This window comes from Triticum aestivum, chromosome 3A, assembly GCF_018294505.1.
Source record: "Triticum aestivum cultivar Chinese Spring chromosome 3A, IWGSC CS RefSeq v2.1, whole genome shotgun sequence".
In the NCBI taxonomy this organism is placed as follows: domain Eukaryota; kingdom Viridiplantae; phylum Streptophyta; class Magnoliopsida; order Poales; family Poaceae; genus Triticum; species Triticum aestivum.
In genome coordinates, this window is record NC_057800.1 from 81,072,638 (window position 1) to 81,089,643 (window position 17,006).

Below are 17,006 nucleotides of genomic sequence, written 5' to 3' on the forward strand. Positions count from 1 at the left end.
GGATTTGGATACCCTGGGTGATTGCGTTTCAAGCAGGAGCTTGAACTTAATTCCCGTGATACCAAGGGCTACAACTTGCCCAAGTCTCTCTTTGTCTGCAGCCCCATTCTCAGCTCCGGGAAAGATGTCATCTTGTACCTCCTGACCAATATCAGCAGTGAAACCGACAGGAACTCGCATGTGATTGCTGTTGACCTCAAGCTCAAGAAGCTGCTGGGGGTCAAGGAATTCGATATGCAAAGACCCACCAGCTACATACGAACTAACATCTCCAGCCATCTCATTCCGTCGGGTCCCGTACCATCATCTCCCCGTTAATGATAAATATACGTCAATATGTCTGGCTCAAATTTATTCGAGATGTAGACCATGACATGAGCTGTAGTTTTAACATTTGTGATCAATCTAGCAGTTAATTAAATACAGATCCATGTAGCTACACATTCTATCTATATCGCATCTAGCTTTCCTTCAAGTCCAAATATTTTTCTTATTTTGGAGGAAAGAAAAGAAAAGTTTGTGCACTTGAATTTTTGGTGTTAGAATGGATGGTTTAGATAAGAGGTGTAGCTGCATTGCTACACAACCACACAACTTTCCCACACTCTTCTCGGATCACGTTGCGGTCGTTGTTGGTTGTGATTTTAAAAAGAGAATGGCACACGCTTATTTTTCACACCAAATTTTTTGGAAAAAATCTTATACGACCGGGTCGTACATCCCGCGTCGTGCGACCCTGTCCTGATGATGACACCTAGCAAAATGAATATCAAAGCACATCCCCTTTCTGCTTCCACCTCTGACCTCTCTCTCTCCTATCTCTTTCTCCTCCCGCCGTTCTCCTCGACTAACGCACGGGCTCTGGGATCAACATCGGTGTCTCTGGGATCCTCTCGCAAGAAGCCTACCATCACTAACCTAGCGGAAGGAGATGGTGATGTCGGGGATACGATGGAGATCGACTCGCAATGGGTAGTTTAATTTGTTTAGGTGTGACTGCCTTGGATGCCCATAGCACCATACCACCATTATGGTATATTTGCTTTCAACTCATGTCACGCCACACCGGACATCTTAATACTAAGTTGTAGCAAACTGTGAGGAAGTACATACATTAACATTAGAAATGCATTGTTCCTTTAAAAATGTAGTATTGTTGATGTCATTGGCATGTGCAACTGAATTTATAAAGTGAAAATTGTGTAATATTAAGTACAGAGTTACCGACTGATAACCTTAGTCTGGAAAATGAATTATTCAAAGTTCAGGCGACTGGTTTTGCCACAAAAGTGCGGTGAAGTGGATATCATGTGCATTATCTCTCAGCTTTGCACCATGCGCATTGACGGCGGCAAGAGGTTAGGCCGGCGGTGGAGGGTGGCACAACTGCAACATTGGAGGGTGGCAAAACGGTTTGAGGAGGAAGAAGAGGATGCACGCACAGGAGGGATTCGAAGTATGAAAAGAAAAATAGTCAACTGATGCATCCAGTTTTACATTTGTGTTAGGTATATTGTCGTCTCTTTTTCTTCGCCAAGATCAATTGTCACCTCTTCACATTTTTATTTTGCCTCCTCTACATGTCACTTCCTCAGTTTAAACAACCAATACAGTGAAGGCATTGAGGAAGGATGATGGTACTTTGTGTATGGTAGATGAGGAGATGCGGGAGATGGCAGCGAGTTTTTATGAGAGCCTCTTCTCTTCGGAGGGCTCAACTAACGCTCAAGTGCTTCTTCAGAATATACATCCCTGTGTTGTTGATGATATGAATAATGCACTAACGGACCCTTTTGCAGATGATGAGATTGAGAGGGCTCTATTTCAAATGGGCCCAACGAAAGCACTCGGACCCGATGGCCTGCCTGCACTCTTCTATCAACGACACTGGTCGCTTCTTCGTGAAGATGTGTGTAAGGCTGTGAAAGACATCTTGGGGGGGTGTTCCGGCTCCGGAGGCGTTTAACGCCACTATTATTGTCATGATGCCTAAAGTTAGTTCTCCGGAGATACTATCTCAGTTTAGGCCCATAAGCCTCTGCAATGTGCTATACAAGGTGGCAACCAAGGTGTTAGCAAATAGGCTTAAGCAAATCCTTCCGATTCTTATATCTGAGGAGCAGAGTGCGTTTGTTCTGGGGCGGCTCATTACAGACAATGTGTTGGTGGCCTATGAATGTGTTCATGCCATCCGCAAGAGGAAAAGAAAGAAGTCGTTCTGTGCAGTTAAGCTGGACATGATGAAAGCATATGACAGAGTGGAGTGGCCTTTTTTTGGAAAAAATGATGGAACAGTTCGGGTTTCGAGCAGAGTGGATCTCCATGATAATGAGGTGTGTGACGTCGGCAACATTCTCTTTTAAACTGAATGGTGGGCGATCAAGGTGTTTTCTTCCTTCCCGTGGCCTACGGCAGGGATATCCACTATCGCCCTACCTATTTCCCTTCTGTGCTGAAGGCTTTTCTGCGCTCCTAAAAAGGGCCCAGGAGGAGAAGAGGATCAAGGGAGTGTCTTTTGGGAGCACTGGCCCCCATGTGACACATCTTCCGTTTGTGGACGATAGTGTGGTTTTTGTGGAGGGGACAAGAGATGGCATGGAGGCGCTGAAGGATATATTGTAGCAATACGAGGAGGCCTCGGGCCAGAAAGTAAACCTGTAGAAATCTGGAATTTTCTTCGGAAAAGGCTGTTCGGAGGAGAGTAAAGTAGAGTTGAAGGATGTGTTGGGAGTTTCTTCAGAAGCACTCAGTGAGAGGTACCTAGGACTACCAACACTGATTGGGAAATCCAAAGAAGGCACTTTCAAGTATGTCACTGAGAGCTCGAAAGGAAAAGTGGGCGAATGGAAGGGGCAGGGGCTTTCCAAAGCGGCAAGAGAAGTGCTTGTCAAATCCGGTCTTCAAGCTGTACCTACTTTCACGATGAGTTGTTTTCACCTCACAAAGAAAACGTGCCAGAACCTGACTTCGATCTCTTCGAAATTCTGGTGGGGGGCAATGAATGGTGAAAGGAAAGTGCACTGGATCGCTTGGGAAAAAATGTGTGCGTCAAAGAGAAGTGGTGGCATGGGCTTTAGGGATCCCAAAGCTTTTAATCAAGCCCTCTTGGCAAAACAGGCGTGGCGCATTCTGCAGGTGCCCTCATCTCTATGTACTCGGGTGCTAAAAGCACGATACTTCCCCTGAGCACTCAATATTGACAGCCACTTGCCCGCCGGGGGGGGGGGGGTGGTCCTTCACTTTTAGAAGCATCATCCATGGAAGAAACTTACTCCGGGAAGGACTAGTATGGAGGATAGGTGACGGATCGAAAGTTTCTATACACCATGATAACTAGATACCCCGCTATGGAAGCCTAAAACCGTTAGGGCAGAATTATGTTCATGGGATCACCAAGGTTGCAGACTTGTTGAACCAGGATGGCACGTCGTGGGACGCCCGGAAGGTGGATGACATGTTTTCCCCGACAGATGCTGCTGATATAAAGTAGATCGCTGTAGGTGGACCAGGTGCTGATGAATTTTTTGGCATGGAACTATACTCGCAATGGAGTGTTTAATGTCAAATCCGCATATCACTTGTGTATGATGATGAACAGGTCAAGAACTGGACAGTCGGGTTCTTCATGTTCTGTTCGAGGTCATCAGGGATATATGGGTCTATGGAGCACAAATGCACCAGCAAAAGCGAAGATACATATGTGGCGCATCATTAAAAATGGGATTGCAGTGGGGGCCGAACTACACCGTCGTCGGATAAAGCCTGGTATTTTTTATGTTGCATGTGGCAGGGAAGAGACCTTATATCATAGATTCTGGGCATGTCAACATTCATCACAGTTCTGGCAAATGATGCAGTCGGAAAAGGGAGTTTCGGTGGCGATCCCACCGAGTCAGATCGACTCTCAGAGTGCATTGGCGATCTGGTTACTGGGGTGGTTTGCAGGAGCATCTGATGACGAGAAGGAGGCGATGATACACGCTGTATATGGCTTGTGGTTGGCTCGCAATGAAGCAAGGGACGGCCGAAGGATAGTTCATCCACATGAAATCATGGAGTGAGTGTATAGTTACATGCAGGAGTGGCGGGCGGTCCATACACCTAAGGTGCGTGCTCCGGTGACCAGGGAAACGGAGAGGTGGAAACCACCAGAGAAGGGTTGGATGAAGATAAATTCAGATGGTGCTATATCAAAACATGGAAGCAGCACGGGCGGAGGAGCAATTCTGAGAGACTACATGGGTGCGTTCCGAGGAGGAATCTGCTAGTTTTTCCCTCGCGTTACCGACCCTGAAGCAGCCGAGGTTCTTGCATGTAGGAGAGCAATTCAGTTCGCAATACAGCAGCAGGTGGAAAGGATCCATGTGGAGCTAGACAGCCAAGTGGTGGCATAGATGATAAACCAACCGGACAAGAACTTGTCTGCTACCGGGCCGTGGATCCAAGATATTAAGGACATGCTTCAGTCTTTCACTCAGTTCAAAGTGGTTTGGGTTCGGAGATCTGCAAATGTTGCCGCTCATAAACTTGCAAAAGTAGGTGTAGGCGAGGAGAGATCGCAGCTTTGGCTTGGGTCTCCTCCTGATTTTATTTTAGATGTAATTTCGGATGACATTCCAGACTTTGTTTAATTAATAAAGCGGCAGCAGATTACACCCCAAAAAAAACGACCAATAACTTTCTCTTCACGTGTCTTTTGTACTAGTGCTATCATTTCTCCACAAACAACCAACACGTGCTAATTCATTTCTTCACAAAGAAACAACCTTTCCATTTGTCCTTACAACAAACATGTGCTAATTTCGGTTCAAAAAAAAAACATGTGCTAATTCAAGTATAAAGATAAATACCAACTTCTGACAAGCGGAGCGGTATTGACCTAGGTCACATCTACAATATATATCCATTGTAAGCCGACGCACGGGATAAGTTGATCAGTTCTAAATCCCTGGCATTTGTAACCTCTCCCGATATAGTTTTTTTTTAAACTGTCACCCGGGGGGAAAGGCTCCCCGTCTGAATATATTTCAAAAAAACGTTGAGAGAGATTACAGAGTAGAGAAGGCGAGAGGAGAAGAAGTCCTGCCACAGCCCGGCATGGGACTTGTCCTCAGCCTTTTTAAGGAGGTGAGACCAAAGCGTGAGATCCGCAATGATTCCCTTAATTACATCATTGGACGAGACATCGACCTGGCGAAAAGTTTTTGCGTTTCACGCGTCCCAAATTTTCCATATGATGAGAATAAGAATGAAGGGCCAAACAGATCCTGGGAGCCCCGCATGGGCCGGTGGCGACCAGAGTGCTGCCAAGGGAGAGGAGCATGGGAGGAACCCAATGGCGTCCCAGATGCTGCGCGAGGCAGGGCAGTGGAAGAACAGGTGGGCACGGTCTTCCGGCGCAGACGCACATCTAGCACATGAGGAGGACTCGATGATGGTCTTCCGATGCAGATTAGCCCTAGTGTTGAGCCGGTCGAGGTAGAATAGCCATCCAAAGACCCGCACCCGGCTCGGCACCCGCGAGTCCCAAATGCAGGCCAGAGAGGGATCGGCGAGTTGTGAAGAGAGGGCCTCGTAGGCCCCCTTGGTGGTGAAGGGGGCACCATTAAGCAAGGTCCTCACGTCGGGAGCACCTGTCAGACACACCTCTTGCAACAGACATCTCCCGATATAGTGAAATTCGTTGGCTGGCGCTCATGGTTTTTTTTCTTCGTGTTGGGGCATGTGTTGATTTTGTTTATCGTCGTTTGATTTGGTCTGCAAAGTTGTCATCCTCACAAAGCAAAGAAAAAGGTTGTCTCTTCATTTGTATTTACCCTTAGTTAATAGTTTTAGTTTGGTTAAGCAAATTTATCTATTAAAAAATCTTTGAATGCAAAAAATCATTTGTATAGGTCGTTGATTCGGCATTGATTAAAAAGGATGGAGTGCCCCTCTTTCTGGTAAATAGTTCATGGTTATAGATCTCCCAAAGTTTCATTGAAAGAGGGAGTAGAACCGCACGTCTGTGAGATCTCGTCGATGAAAACCTGACTCGAGAGAGTGCAAGCCCACACCCCGTCCCCCACAACACACACACACACACACACACACACACACACACACACACACACACACACACACACAAAGTGCACACAGAGAAAACGCGAGATGTGGCTACAAACGCCACCCGACACACATCACACCACATCTTTAAAAAAAACTCACACCACATCTTTTGAAACCAAATTCGCATGCGGTGTGCATTTGAGCTTTGTATTTTGAGGTTGACTTACAGTTTTCCTACTTGCTCGATGTCACCATGTTGCGGGCCCGTATGAGGGCATGTACAACGCTATACAGTCAGGTGTCTGTAACGAGAGCCACATATGATTTTAGATGAGGTGGAGTTGAGAAAAGGAAGAAAGAGAATGAGTCCGTCGGTAGAAATGCAGACGGTCTTTAGTCCTGAAAGATCGGCTGCTATCGACGGCTTATTACCATTGTACGAGGCCGTCTCCAACTGTAGACCCGATTTTTCCTCTACGCAAGGATCCAGCATCCCAATCCTCACCCGCGGCGATGAGGAGACCTTGTGCCCCGCCCGACGAGCTGCTGCTCGAGCCTGACGTTTAGTCGATGAGGAGCTTTGATGTCACCGACGCGGGTGATACTCGGGGCAAAGGCTGCGACAAGGCGCGGCGGGGGCGGCGCAACCCGGCACCACCACCAGTTCACGAGTATGTCAGAGTTCCTCGTCAAAACCGCAATATCCTATCTCAGATTTGAGTCCGGTGTTCCGATCTGGCTAGCAATTGATTCAAAGGATGGACAAATCTCTGGTAGCTCAGCTTGCGATGCATGTGACTGCTATGAATTGGGGTCGATCCATTCTCTTCTCCGTCTCTCTAGATTTTCCTCCCTTAATTGATTTTACAAATTTTCGTCTTCGTGGAAGCTGCGTGATACGGAGCCGGCACTGCGCATGGTGGCATGACTCTCTGCAAATTACTTCCTCCGTTCCCAATTACTTGTCTTCGATTTGTCTATATATGGATGTATCTAGACTCATTTAGTGCTTGATATCTTCGTATCTAAACAAATCTAAGACAAGTAATTCGAAAAGGAGCCTGCATTTGGAATGATTAATTAGGAACTGAGCTTGTGGAGTTTTTCTCATTTTTAAATGTTATAGACAACTAGAAAGACAGTCTGTTGTATAAGCTATCTATACCGCTACCTACAGATGACACGGAGAGCTGCTATAGACGGATGCTATCTAGACTATTGTATTCCTTTCGTTTTTTTTTACTCCGCATATAAGATTTAATGAAAATCAAACTGCACAAAGTTTAACTAAATTTATATAAAAAAATATGAACATCTACAATATTAAAGCTATATAGTATGAACATACGTTTCATGATGCATCTGATAATATTGATTTCATATTATAAATATTTATATTTTTTAATATAAAATTAGTCAAACTCTATAAAGCTTGACTTTATCAAACCTTGCGGACTACTTGCCCTGAAGAGATAACGCACCGAAAAATCAGCAGTACGAAGACGTGGTCGAATAGATACACACGTCGGTCAAACTTTACAGCAAAAGAAAACAAATGTTACACCGAGTATGGCGTTCAGATTTGGCTGAGGTGACCTAGTGTAAAACTGACATGCGGGCCAGCTGATTTGCAGCCCCACACGTCAGTGATTCCAGCGAACCCCAGCACGTCGTCGAGTGTCGACTGACAGCCACAGCCACACAGCAGCTCGCCGAAAATAACAAGCTTAAAAAAAAAGTTTACACAATTAAGAAAAAACGAAGCAATGGCTATACTACATCTTCCATCCATCCATGGCAGAGTTGACTCGAGCTCGCCTCGCCTCAGACCCTCTGCTCCGGGGACACCTGGTGGAGCTCTGCCTCCCTTCGCTGCCCGGTGACCTCATCGCGGGCGCCCTCGCGGACGAAGAAGAAGTAGAAGGCGACGCCGATGCCGGCGGCGAGGACCACCCAGACGGCGATCTGGAGCCCGCGGTCGGGCATCGAGTCGGCGACGCGCGCGGCGATGACGTTGGCGAACGCCACGGAGACGACCCACACGGCGAGCCGGACCCGGCGCCGCTCGGGCGCCGCCGCCGGGTCGTCGCGCCGCAGCAGGCTCAGCTTCCCGAGGCAGCAGTAGAGCACGGCGAGGAGATAGTAGGTGACGACGACGTAGGCGAGGCTCCGCGGCCGGTGCCGCGCCTGGTACACGCCCCACGCGAAGCTGGCGGCGAGGACGAGGGACACGACGGCCCACAGCGCCCAGCGCGCCCACCCGCCGGGCTGCGGCGCCGCCGGACCGCCGCCCAGCTGCGCCGTCTGCGGCGCCGGCCGCGGCGGCGGGTCCCGCGCCACCGGGTAGGACGTCGCGGCCGGCTCCATGGCGCGGTGGTCGCGGGCGAGATCGAGCTGGTGCCGCCGCTGTGGCCTGAGAAAGTGGGGAATGGCGACGCACGTGTTTGACGCGTTGGGTTGATCTCGACACGGGATGAGATGCGGTTGGCTTATATTGGACAGAGCGGCTGCACCTGCTCGGAAAACGCGGGGAAAGAAGCGGGGATAATCGGCAACCGCGTTGGGTGCTCACGGCAACACTTCCGGCTTCTGAATTCCTGACCGAGTGGAAGTTACTTCCAAATTCGCAAGAAACCAAATTACTCCTGGGAGAGTACAGACTTTTTTCGTGGAAATGCACTGCTCATGTCACTGCCACACAGATATGCGACCAGATATTCTGCATGTGTCACTGGCACCTGGGACAAGGAGGGAGAATGCCAAACCCAGGACTAGTAATACAACTTTGTCCAAAAACACAAGCCAGTTGCATATATTATATATACAAAACAAACACACGCAACGACCGGCTGCTCAATTCAAACTTCAGCCATATGGTTTTTGCCACAAAAGTACCAGGAATACGTCCAATACTTATACTAGTTATACGTAAGTGGTTCAGAGTACCGGTTTCTAGGATATAGGTACACGCCAGTTTCAGCTTCGCACACGTTGAATCACTTCAGAGAAGGGATTAACCATAGGAACGGCTCTGCTCGAGGCTGGCGCCCGTAAAAGTCTTGCTGACTCTGAGCAGGGGCAGCGGTTTCGAGGGCTTCTACGAGCTCCTTGGTCCCATGCTCAAGGTTGAACGCGCACATGTTGTTGTAGCCGTCGATGAAGTAGACGCAGTTTGCCTTCAGGTACGGATGGTCCTTGGCCGGGAAACAGAACGAGCTGTAGTGGCTGACGAACAGCCCGAATTCCCCAATGTCGCTGGTCCGCTCGAAGGAAGAGGTCTCCCTGTCGAGGACCCACAGCGCAAACTTGTTCTGCGACTGGCGCTTGACCCTTATGAGGTGTCCGGACGGGGTCTCCACCAGACAGTTGAACTTCTGGTGTTGGTAGTGGACGAGGTTGTGCATATGCGGTTCCACCTGGGGGAAGTCATCATCTGGCCATGAACGGGGAGGCTCTGCCCACACCTCGACCGTGCCATATACATCAATGGTGTAAAGTTGCCTTCGGTGCTTGAAGACATCCACCAAAATGTGTTTTGAATCGACAAACGACCAGCTTTTACTTCCTTTGCGTGTCACTTGGTATCCTTTTTGGTCGCGATGGATGACAGCAACAGTGAAGTTGCTCTCACTCATGTCAAGCAACATGGCCTTGGACAGGTGCTTCCTTCCGATTGAGGGGAGTTGGAACGATGTGCTGCTGATGGGATTAACCAGCTGGATGGTTCCCTGTGGCGGGCTAAAGAAGATAAGCCAGCCATGGGATGAACCAACCGGAGTCCACATGGATCCAAAGATCGTGGCAACACTCGGGATATGGATGGTTTGACTCTTTTTTTCAGGTAACCTAAAAAATTTAGCACCTTCAAGCGCCTTTGTGGGGAGCATCAGCCATGGGTCCACCCGTGGATGGTTGGATACTTCCTTGCAGATATGGTTCCATGACGTGCATACAGCACGGAATCTGATGTAGTCAGGAATGCCAAGCTTCTTTATAATTAGACCAACAATATCAGTCTGAATATTAGCCCAATCTTTCATCCCAACAGAATTAACTTCTTTAAGCCTGAAAAAAAGAACTTGTCTGTATCAGTGTACTTCATGAATCATGACACAAATGCTAATAAAGACACCAAATTCTTGCTACATCTTTGTGGAAGCGTTCAAATAGTTTCACAACGAAGGCATTCAAGCCATGTCCAAGTCAAATAACAGTTTCTGATATGTACAGATAGCATCAGTACATACATCCATTTAAGCTCATTTAATTTTGGGATTTGATAAATGGAAAGGGGAGTAAATAAGAAAACCCAAGTTCAATAAGGAAAACCTTAATGTAACAAGTTAGACGATACCCTAAAGGTTAGTTTTATGAAAACAACTATCCAGCTATTCACAAAGACCATTCACCAGAGAGCAGCTAACATGAAATAGCAGTGACGGGAAGCAGATCAATCAGAGAATGTTGGTAAGGATCGAATGTTGCTTGATAAGATAATATTACAGTTCAGTTCAATATGCTGATTAAAATACCAGCTCATGGATAAACATGGTCAAGTCGGAATCTGTGAATAGAAAGGGGGCAGCCCGGTGCATGTAGCTCCCGCTTGCGCAGGGTCCGGGGAAGGGTCCGACCACTTTGGGTCTATTGTACGCAGCCTTTCCCTACATCTCTGTAAGAGGCTGTTTCCAGGACTTGAACCTGTGACCTCATGGTCAGAAGGCAGCAGCTTTACCACCGCGCCAAGGCTCCCCTTCAGAATCTGTGAATAGAAGCACAGGAGAAAACAATAGTACTCCGTCCTTCCATCCCAAAATAAGTGTCGTGGTTTTAGTTCAAATTTGAACTAAACGGCGACACTAATTTTTGGATAGAGGGAGTATGTACTATGTACACTGCTTTAAGATCTTCATTCTAATCAAGCAGATTAAACACCACTGAGCTCAAGATCGGGTCTAAACTTGAATACCCCATAACTAAGTTGAGTGACTGTAGAACTCCATATGTGATTGAACAGTTTCGTAGAGTTTCATATGTGATTAAACAGAATGGCGAATGCACAAATCGATAGTTCAGAAAATTCTGGTAAGTGATAATAGATTAATAGTACCTTGTTTCCTTCGTGGACATGCTACTACAATAACTTCAGCTGATGTAGAGGATCCAAACTCAACTGCAGTGACATCACAACATCATAAACTGAATTAAATGGGCGGAAGAGGAAACAACATATCCTGGTGCAGTGTCGCACAAGTTAAGACATAAGATACAACATGAATAGACAGGAGGGAGTCAGGGAGGAGTGCCTTTTGAATTTTTTATCACGGAAGCTCTAATGTAAGGAAAACCTTCACTCTACATATAAACTTACGCTGCTGCACGGCAGCACGTAAACTCAGATCACCAACCACAGATGACCTACATGTACTACATTTCATGGAAATTACAATTGAAACAAATCCATATGTACATATATGCAAGTACGACTGCCGCATTAACAGCGGCATTAAATATCAGCAACCTCAGTTACCAGATCTCCAGCATTTTCATTGATATTTGGGGGGTTTAGAGGAGTTTGTTACAAGGGATGTACAAGTCCAACACATGTACCATTGGACAAGCCCTACACCAGTACAATTACATGATAAGATGGAAACTATAATAGGAAAATAGGGCACACTGCTCCTTTGATGTTTAAACTGTGCTTATCATTGGAACGTCTAAATGAACAGATGTTTATGCACATCCCCTGGACCGTGGACCGACCACAGTATGTTCTATTAAACAACACAAATACACAATCCTTCTTACATACCAAACGAACCGTTTGGAAGGGCCACGGAATCACACCAAAGCTCGATCAATTAATCAAAGATATAAAACTAACAAAGTGACATCTAACTCCTACACCATTTGGTTTTACACGGAGATTCATGGGAATTTTCTCTTTTCTTTTTCTTGTTTGACTAATCAAATGATGTAGGGGTTAGATGTAGCTTTGTTAATTCTCATCTAGAGGAGCAATAGCAAATCCGATTAAAAAATCTATAACCCCCAAACCCTACCAAAACCCCCCAAATCAACGCGTCCCCACACCCACCAACAAAATCGCCGACCAGAACTAGACGGCCTCGGGGCAGTCCTTCAATCGCCGCCAAAAGAACACCAAGGAAATCGCCGGTCGGAACTAGAAAACCTAGGATGGGTCCTTCAATCGCCAAATCAAACGCAGAACTCCCCGGCGGAACTTGAAATCGATCGATACGGCACGCGTACATGAGTATATGAGGGCGTGGAATCTCAGCTCACCACCGTGATACGCGCGGGTACCGGTCGACGCGACGTCGCCTGGATCCCGCCTCCGTGCCGCCGCCGATGTCGATGTCGATGTCGGAGAGGAATCGAGGGGCGGCGGCTAGGGTTCGATGGCGGCCTCGATTCAAGCTGTGGCGGCGCGACTCGGTGCGGGGCCCGAGGATAAGGTGGGGGAAAGCACGTACGCGGCGGTCGCCGGCCGTGACGGCCCCCGTCGGATCAGTGCGGGGCGAAGTGGGGACTGTGAAGGAGAATTCGAGGGGCGGGGGGATGGTGGCGGGGGGTGGGGAGAGGAGGTTCGGACGCGGTTGTTCTGGTCAAGGAGTCGCCGGCCTGGGACGGATGACCTGGCACATTCTGTAAATGTTTTTTATACCATAATAATTCGCGAGTGCTAGGCGCCGGCCGGCCGGCCCAAGTTTCGGCCGGTCGGCTAGCAGCCGTGCGATTCGACCACGCAGAACCGTTTAATCGTGACTTCGTCTTCTTCATCCTCATGTACACGGGGGAAATCCCCCCTTGTCTCGGTGGCACGCGACTTTGCCTACCCGTGTGCTGCTCCGACGAGGGCAGTGGCTGCCGCCCGCTCGCACCGCGACGCCTCGTAATGACGCCCCTCCATTGCTCATCGAAGTACTTTCTGCTGCTCATCAATTCCGGTTGAAGATTCGACGCCAACAGGTTGCAAACTCCCGCCGTCGACCGGTTTGCAACTCCAATTTGTCGAAGCTCCATGGTTGCAGCACTTGATGCGCCACTGCCGCCTTGGCCGTCGACACTTGCTGCACGGGATTGCACAAACAGCGGCACCTGTCAATGCATTTGAATTGACGTAGCAAAAAACTTCGCTGGTTGTAGCAAAAAATGACGACGGTTGTAGGAAAAACCAACGGTTTGTACCAACCCTAGATAGGGTTGTAGTTGTGGATAACATGGATGTAGCTTCGTACATACGGTTCTATCATTTAAATCTACCGGTTGCAGCTTCCTGGTCGTAGGTTGAAGCCGCCTGCCGTCGCCGGCCACAAATTCATCGTCGTTGGATGCAACATGTCACTCCACCCGCCGAAGCTTTTTTGTTACCGGTCGTAGCTTTTGCGCAACCCGGTTGCAGCTTCTTGAACTCTCCAGCTGCATCCATTTGTTGCCGCTGGTCACAAAACTGCACTTCCGGTGATTGTAGCAAATAGTGACGCCGACTGTAGCAAAAAAACAATGCGGTTGTAGCAAAAACCAGTCGTGGTTTCAGCTCACTTATTGGTTGAAGCAAAAGCCAAATGTGGTTTCAGCTTTGGCTTCGGTCAGTTGCAACAAAAAAAAATGTTGGTTCCAGCTTCGTCGTCCGCTCGTTGGGGTTGCAACCATTGTCTTGGTCATCCGAGAAGGCTTGTCGGGCACCCCTTGGCACGGCGGCACAACGCGGTCCCAGCACCTCCATCACGGAAGTCGGCAGCTGATGGTGCACACAGGAATGGCAGCTCGGGAGATTACATTTTTTGTGTAACATCACCTACTATAATATTAACTACCCTTTCCTGCGCCTATGTCCAAGGTTTTTCATGTGGTCTCTTGTAGTCGCAACGATGATGCCCGTAAACCCGAATCGCCCCATGTGAATAGTCCAGGATGAGGACTCAACGTGCTAGTGGAAAACGAACGTCATCCTCCGACAAGCACTGTCAAGTCCGCAAAATTACAAGTCAGTGCAAGGAGGGGGCACGAAAGGGGCATGCTAGAGCATGATGATCAACTTCGTCGTGAATAGATAGACAATGTAACCGACACGGTCGATGTTAGGAAATAGGATGAGATGCGACGTATGGGCGTATTTGCTAGTATAGTAAAAAAAACATCTTAATGAAATCTCACTCATCACCTATTCTCAAAAATTACTGTTTTGCTGATGCAAATGCAGTTCCCCCTCTATACGGTAAGATTGAGACGACCATGGTTGGCTATTGACCAGCAGTCTAGAAAGTGACTGGCGACCTCACTTTTCAGTAAACGCGGGTAGGTGATCGTGGTGCTGTTACCCAAGATAAGACGCACCATTTGCAGAAGTGGGCAATGGATCCTGCGTCATTCACAGATCACAGCTGCCGGCCAATGGATTCCCATCGACCATCCTCGCTGAGCCCGTCGCCGCTCAGCAAGAGTCGCGTTAGACAGCGACGTTCATCTTTTTTCTTGTCCTTGCGACGTCGTTCTCGGGGACGGAGAGGGAGAGGGGTGATGTTCTGGTTTTCGATTCTGATTGGGTCGGGGTTGATGCGTCGATTTGCCCGAGAGTGCGCCGGCAACGTTGCTGCTTGCGGAATTAGCAAAGATCGGAGCAAGTTTCTTTGGATGCGTCCAGACGTCCGGTGCTCCTGTGTTGTACTCCCTTCGTTCAATAATGTTGGCCTATATATTTTTTAAAGACCAAACTTTACAAACTTTGACCAAGCGTAGAAAAAACTATTTCCGTTTAGAAACGCCACAAAGCGCATTTCAAGACACTTTATGTAACTAAACACTCGCTTTTGATGGCAGCGATGACGCCCGTGCCGTCATGCTCCCGCCGTGCCGACGTGAAGCAACTCACCACTCCTTATTGGGTCGTCCTGAAGCGGCGAGTTGCTGAACCACGTGCCGGCTTGGAGCGGTAACTTGCTCCGTTGGGTCGGGCGCTGGAGGTGGAGCAGCGAGTTGCCTTCCTCGTATTCGGCCGGCTTAGCGGGCCACCCAGCCGGTTTGTATGCCAAAAACTGCTCTTTGGAAGCCATCGAAAGAGTGGTGAAGGAGGAGATGTGGGGGCGGCGGAAGGGTGTGGTTCTTTTGCCCGGCGTCTGGCCTCGTTTAAATAGAGGGTGGACGCGAGGAGTTCAGCCGACATTCCGTTTAATGCCTCCCCGCTCATGAACGAACATGTGGCCGGAGTAGGTTTCTTGGCTTTCACACGGGGTTAATGGAGGCGTATGAATGCGGTGAGTAGGCGTGTTCAACCGGACGTGCAGTAGGCGGTGCCCTCGACCGGCGAGCCGCTTCAATGACAGAGGCAATGAGAGGTCGCGTCCGTCCTAAGCCGCATTCAATGCGGAGCGACGCGCTCTACAGCGACATGAATACGGGCATATGGCATTAGGCGGGATGCACGTGGGGGGGGAGTGGTTTTCGATGGGCCAGGGCGGTCAAAAAGCGGGCTTGGGATCGGTCTGCACTCCCTCAAACCTCCTCCACTTTTGTCTCGGATTTATGGAAGAAATCGCGTCCGAACTATCCCGCGGACCGATATAGATCGGCGTTGAATGACTTCCGCGGTTCGGATAGCGCCGTCCGGACGGTTGCGGGAGATTTGCGGGTTGGCGTTGGAGATGTTCTTACAAGCTAAAGTATAAGAGCATCTACAGTCGGACCTCTCAAACCCGCCTCATACGCCCGGGCGGGCTGCCCAGTCACTGATCGGTCACGTTTTTTCATCCAGACGGACGCCTCAAACGCCCGGGCTGACCGGCACCCCCCATATCCAGCCCAAATATGGGGGCACACCCGCCACGTCAGACCCGGCCCATATTGGCCCACCCGACCCCACTTATATTCCCCATCCTCTCGCCGGAGCAAACCCTAGTCACTTCACTCCACTCCCCTCTGCCACCCGAACTCACCTCCGGGCAGTTTCCGTCCTTCTCCGCCATGGCAGGCAGCGGATCGGACTCCGACCAATCCGGATCCGGCAATTGGGGTGTCATCCCGTGTGGGTTGGAGGAGGCAATGCCAGTCCGCATTTCACTCCACCGCTTCCAGGAGGACAGCGCCCAGCTGACGCCATAGTGTCGGCTCACCGGGCGCTCGGGTCCTCTGGTGCTGGATCCTCGCGGTCCCGGGCGGAACACCTGTCCTTTCCCATCACCTCGGGCAGAGTATGAGTCCCACTGGGAACGGGCGGCCCGCCATGAAAAGGAGAGGATAAGGGCCGCTGAGGCACATATCGCAGTAGAAATGGCGGCTGATGTAGCGGCGCGGGCCGCCGCAGAGGAGGAAGCCATATGTTCCCGCATTTGGAAAAACGGTACTGGAGGAACATGTGCGCCATCGCCCGTGAGCAGAACCGGGCGGTCCGTGCCATGGCCGGACTGCCACCGAAGGAGGACAGCGACGGCGAGGACAACTTCGGCGACGAGCAGATCCGGCTCGATCCGTACTGCGTCTTTGACCAGTACTTCCGCGAGAAGGACGACAAGGGCGTCGGGAAAGGCAAGGGCAACTGTGGATGAACTCCATCATAGCTAAACATGCCAAATTTTGGTAGTCCGATAGTATGTTTAGTGTAGTGTGATGGAATAGCCGGATGATGCGTGTGTGTCGACGTAGTTGTATGAGTTTTGTATGGATTTGAGATATGGTAATTGAGGTGTCCGGATGTGGATTGCATTTTTTGAGGAGTGCCCAGTCGGTGCCCGCGGACGTGCCCGTTTGAGGAGCCGGATTTACCTAGTCCAGTTTTAGATGCTCATCAGCTCGCCTCCCCCCGGGTGAACAACAAATTCAAGTAAAGTGGCAGAAAAAAATTGTACATCAACGATGAACAAGTTCTCTATGTGCATGCAATTGCAAAATTGCATGACAATATGACATCGATGGTGGGCTCGGAACAGAAGAGAAAA

At 49.2% G+C, this 17,006-nt stretch overlaps 2 protein-coding genes across 3 annotated transcripts; both read right to left on the bottom strand.

Moving 5' to 3' along the window:
* Window positions 1-7,521: 7,521 nt before the first annotated feature.
* LOC123060417 (uncharacterized) lies at window positions 7,522-8,526 on the bottom strand. Its single transcript, XM_044483130.1, has one exon. It carries the CDS (start codon window positions 8,413-8,415, stop codon window positions 7,873-7,875), a length of 543 nt encoding a protein of 180 aa, XP_044339065.1. The 5' UTR covers window positions 8,416-8,526; the 3' UTR covers window positions 7,522-7,872.
* A 248-nt stretch (window positions 8,527-8,774) lies between these two features.
* Window positions 8,775-12,681, bottom strand: LOC123060416 (F-box protein At2g05970). Of its 2 annotated transcripts, none has more exons than XM_044483128.1 (3): window positions 12,358-12,681; window positions 11,159-11,221; window positions 8,775-10,113 (listed from the first exon to the last, which is right to left on the bottom strand). In XM_044483128.1, exons 2-3 carry the CDS (start codon window positions 11,176-11,178, stop codon window positions 9,045-9,047), a joined length of 1,089 nt encoding a protein of 362 aa, XP_044339063.1. In that variant the 5' UTR covers window positions 11,179-11,221; window positions 12,358-12,681; the 3' UTR covers window positions 8,775-9,044. The 2 variants fall into 2 exon arrangements, with proteins under 2 accessions (XP_044339063.1, XP_044339064.1); XM_044483129.1 differs by having other exon boundaries at window positions 12,325-12,661.
* Between the last annotated feature and the right edge of the window lie 4,325 nt (window positions 12,682-17,006).

Bases quoted from the DNA above. Each gene is read 5' to 3' on its own strand.
- LOC123060417 (XM_044483130.1), bottom strand. From the start codon at position 8,415: ATGGAGCCGGCCGCGACGTCCTACCCGGTGGCGCGGGACCCGCCGCCG.
- LOC123060416 (XM_044483128.1), bottom strand. From the start codon at position 11,178: ATGTCCACGAAGGAAACAAG. The intron at 10,114-11,158 runs GTACTATTAATC...TCTTTTTTTCAG, and splicing joins ATGTCCACGAAGGAAACAAG to GCTTAAAGAAGTTAATTCTG.